Below are 4,659 nucleotides of genomic sequence, written 5' to 3'. Positions count from 1 at the left end.
AGGGTGGTGAGGGAGGAGGAACCAGCAGGTCGGTTTCCGGCAGTAAAAGGTGCCATCCATGACTTGGTGAGCTCCTCATGCACCACCAGGAAGAAAGGCACTGAGGCGGGGCGCTGAGAACCAATCGTCCAACATCGAGGGCCCGGGACGCGGTGGAGGTTTCCACTTGAGCCCTACCCTCTCGGCGGCCCGGGAAAGCATAGCCGACATCTCTGGATCCGATTCAGGCCTTGCCACCGTCCCGGAGGGCAGCAGCGCAGCCGAATCTTCCTCTCCAGAGAGCTCTCCCTCCGATGCAGTGATCGACATCCGGTCGTCGGGAGGAGCACCGAAGGATACCGCTGGTACGCTCTTTGAAGAGAGCCCAACGCTTCCTTTGGCCGCTCGACTGGATCTGAAGCACTAGAGGAGTGGTGGGCCCCCCGAGGGTTGGTTCCCTGAGGGGTTTGCCACCACTGTTACCCTCAAACCACCCGTGCTACTGCCGGAAGTAGTCCTTGCCTGGCAGCCGCCAGAACGAACTCTAGATCGAGGCAGAGGCAACGGAGCTCTGCCCCCTTGGAGGTAACGAAGCCTGGTCCACAGCTCCGAGATGGCCATCTTCCCGCAATGGGAACATGACTCATCCACGAACGCCACCTCAGCGTGTTTAATGCCCAGACACGTGAGGCAGCGATCGTGACCATCACCCGGCGCCAGGTAACGACCACATCCAGAAACGCACGGGTGAAATGGCATCTTTAAAAAGACGATCAGTCGTCTTTACAAAGACGCACCCATGTGAGCTCTTTTAGAGAAATTGGTTCTTTCAGGGAAATGCTCTTTTATGTGCTGAGGCACACAGGGGAGATGGCCGCTTGCAGCACGACAGGGGGTAGTGCAGCCTGAAGTGTGCAACCCACTTGACACAGGAACGACCACCACTGAAGCGCCGTCCGCCAACACAGAAAGCTTCCAAGAACGCGTCGAACTCGTAGACACTGAAGACACTGGCTGGAGCAGAACGATGTTGTCGCTCGGCTCCGAAGCGAAAAGCTGGTATGCGTTGCACTTGCTGCCTTTTTATGCTCACGCTGTGATCAGTGGCAGCTGGATGCAATCATCGCATGCCAATGTGCATTGGCTCGTTTAGTTACACTCAAAGTAGATTGGTCTCTCGAAGCGAGATCCCAATTCGTCGGTCACCGACGTGACGTCGAGAGTGACCGACTGAAAGGGAACAAAATACCATGATTGTAAAACACATGACATTAAGATAATGTAATAAACATTCATTTATCAACATAAAACCCTAATGTACATAAACTGATAAGAAAAAAAAAATAAGCAGAAAACATTTTTAATAAAAAAAAATTGTGAAGCATCACAACGAGAATTCTGAGAATGCTAATTTACATTTTTTATTGTAAATTATAAGATGACTTGTCCTTTTTACTTCCAAAAACTGTACTGTAATGTCCTGATACAGACTTCACTGTACAGTGTATATAATAATGGAATGTGCTGTCAACCAATTAACAGGTATTTATCATAGATTTTTTAGTCTTACTGTTCAAATTGCAAATCATTTTTTACAGTGAAAATCATGTTAACATGCATAATGTTTACATTTTGTGCCTACACTAATGAAATGGTGAGTACTGGAATGTTTACAAACTGGCCCAATTCACTTCCAATTTAAGTTACACACAATAACCCAGATTTGATCTATTTTTAAAGAAAAGGACAAGTAAAAAAAAAAGCTACCGAAAATGCTACCGATTGAGCATAACTTGTACTGAACCAGAATATTCCTTTACGTGACAGTAGAGAAGAATACTGCCAGTCATTTGTTTTTGAAAATGCCAGCTCTTCTGTCATCTTGAGCTAGGTGTGTCAGGCGTGGGCGATATTGTTCACCTCAAATGTACAGGAAGCATCAGAGATTCTAAGTGAGCCATAAATAATCTGCTCTGTTAAAAAAGCTCAGTTTGAACCTCTGCTGCTTCCTGTACATTTGAGATGAGCAGCATCTCCCACGCTCCCCATCTCCTCACAGGAAGTTCATGGAGCTGCTGAAGAGAATGCAGGGAAATTACCATCTCCTATATCATGTTCATTAGATGACGTAAACATAATACACAAAGGGACTTATTAAAAATAACAATGTGCTTTTGTGTGTACATAAACACACACTGATTGCGAATTCAACCATCACTATAGACTATAGCAAAACCCTAAGAATAAAAATTTCAGAACCTCTGACCATTTGCATCTCTCACAGGACAAGTCTGACTCACTCCGTTTCTGTCTCTGGAATCTCTAATTCCTGTCCAAAAAAATCCAGCATTGCACATTGTGTCCATGCCACTGGAAATAATTATAACAGTATGTTATGACATTTAAGAGTATGATGATTCAAACAAACACAATGTACACCATGTTATATCCACTTACGTTTTAAAAGATTATAGTTCTTTTTGTTCCTTTTAAATATGACATTTTAGGTTTATTTTTTTATTTCTGTTTTAGTTTTTATATTAATTTTGAGCTTCATCCAAAACTTATTTGTTAGCTGCCAAAACAACAATTCTAATGTTGTTTTTAATTTTATAATTTTTGTGTGAATTTGTCCATTCAAGCACAATACTTCACAGAGAGCTTAATATTTGCGGGCGTTCTGAGACGTGGGTCCACGCACTTCGGATGAGTGGATGTTGAATAAAGCAAATCTGCAGGACCGGACAGTTTTAGCAATGTGGTCTGAGAAAGTCAGCTGATCATCAATCATAACAGCCAAGGTTTCTGGCTGTTTTTGAAGGAGTTATGGTTGATCTGCCTAACTTAGGGTGTATGTTTGGTCCACACCCGAGTGCGATTGCTGTATTCACACCTGCCCAAAAGATCCGCACCAAGGGGGGAACTGAACTTGAGTTTGATTCAATCCAACCAAACAAGACAGGTGTGAATACACCCTTAAAAAAGAAACATGCATCCAGTAACAGGTGCATACTATACCTTTGAATAGTATTATGTGCCCTTAAAGTACTACCATAAACCCTTTATTTTTTGAGAGTGCAGTAAGTAAATTATAAATTGATAGTGTATAATCCCTTTATATATCCTATCCCTGAAATATGATTGGTTGTTGGGGAAATTGCTCCAGGAGCAACAAGGATGTTGATTGAGGTACATGTGACCCAGAATCAAATCACTAATGGGCTGTAAAACCTCACAACTTAAGGGTGAAGGACTTTATGTCGACACATTTATAAACGAACCGCTAATTTGCATAAAAAACACCAAACTCTGCGCGCCAACCCGCTGTTGTGATTAACCTCATTATTGCACTCGAGGAAAACACACATACACAAACACAAGTTGGCTTATTTCTAAAGGTAGGAGCGACAAACATCACACACTTGCTGGGGCGTCGTGTTGAACTAACTTACCGAGTCTCCTGTCCGCGGATGCAGCGGCGAGCGCGTGGACAGACAGCAAGGCGAGGAGCAGCGCGCGCACACAAGCCATCCTCCCGTCGAGCCCAAACAGCCCTCGTTAATTCGGCATAGCGGCTCTCGCGTTTCAGGGGGTGATGTGATTAGAGCGGAAGTTGGGCAGAGGCGACTGAGATGGAGGGATAGTGAGATAAGTGAAGCTCTGGTACCCAGTATCCTGTACTCAACTCTGAGAAGCGCGAAGCGCGTTCAGCACCACGGTCAGCGCCCCGCCTCGGCCGATGACGTCACGAGTACGTGCGCTTTCTCCACGTGCGTGTTTTAAGACTAGAAAGATTTGACTAGATTTATAATTGATAACATTGACCCCACTTTTTCTTTGTGCTTAGAACATGTTTTATTTGGTTTCACTAATATCCCCTCAAATAAAAGTGTAAGTATAAGCACAGTAGTGTATAAGTGTAAGTACAGTAAAGCCAATCCTTTATTTTTGGTTCTTGAAAAATAAATTAAAAATTATGGTAAGACAATTTTTATTTACATAATAAGAAAGCAATTAAGACTTTCTCCATTTGTAAGTCCTTTAACACATTTACATGATGTTTAGCCCATCCCCCTGGCTGTATTTGTATTTTGTATACATATTTAGTATTTTTTTGTGTGTGTGTGTGTTTTGTTTTCATGTGTATTATTGTAGTCCTAACTGTACTTTGACTGTGTTTATTGAAGGTTAATTAAAAAACAAAAGTGCGTGTTTTAAAGGGTTAGTTCACCCAAAAATGAAAATTCTGTCATTAATTACTCACCCTCATGTCGTTTCAAACCCGTCTGACCTTCGGAACACAAATTAATTTATTTGTGATGGAATCTGAATTTTAAAAAAAAACGATTTTATTCAACAATTCGTCTCCTCCGCATCACCCTATAGCCCCATAAACAGTCAGCTGCGTCACACGGATACACTGTTTTCGTTCAGATCAAATCACAACAATGTAGGAAACAGATCTGGTATGGAACAGCTGACACAGAACAGCATACGTTGTTTAAGTCCAGCTGATATTCTCCAAAATGGCACGAGGGTGATGCGGAGACAAATTGTTGAATAGTCGTTTTTTTTGTGCACAAAAAGTATTTTCGTAGCTTTGTGTAATTGCGGATGAACCCCTGATGCCACATGGATTATTTTACAGATCTCCTTGCTACGTTTCTGGACTTGGGAACA

General features: G+C 42.8%; 1 protein-coding gene across 2 annotated transcripts in view; it reads right to left on the bottom strand.

Annotated features, from left to right (window-relative positions):
* The window catches only part of ptprn2 (protein tyrosine phosphatase receptor type N2), a 228,112-nt gene extending 224,408 nt beyond the window's left edge, over nt 1-3,704 (bottom strand). For both annotated transcript variants that reach the window (XM_016533327.1, XM_016533328.1), the window contains exon 1: nt 3,432-3,704. In XM_016533327.1, coding sequence (XP_016388813.1) covers nt 3,432-3,510 — 79 coding nt within the window. In that variant the 5' untranslated portion in view covers nt 3,511-3,704. The remainder of the gene's footprint in view (nt 1-3,431) is intronic.
* Nucleotides 3,705-4,659: the final 955 nt, after the last annotated feature.

This window comes from Sinocyclocheilus rhinocerous, unplaced genomic scaffold, assembly GCF_001515625.1.
Source record: "Sinocyclocheilus rhinocerous isolate Xijiao unplaced genomic scaffold, SAMN03320098_v1.1 scaffold245, whole genome shotgun sequence".
Classification (NCBI taxonomy): domain Eukaryota; kingdom Metazoa; phylum Chordata; class Actinopteri; order Cypriniformes; family Cyprinidae; genus Sinocyclocheilus; species Sinocyclocheilus rhinocerous.
Note: the sequence above shows the minus strand (reverse complement) of the source record. Positions and strands in the feature narration are given on the sequence as shown.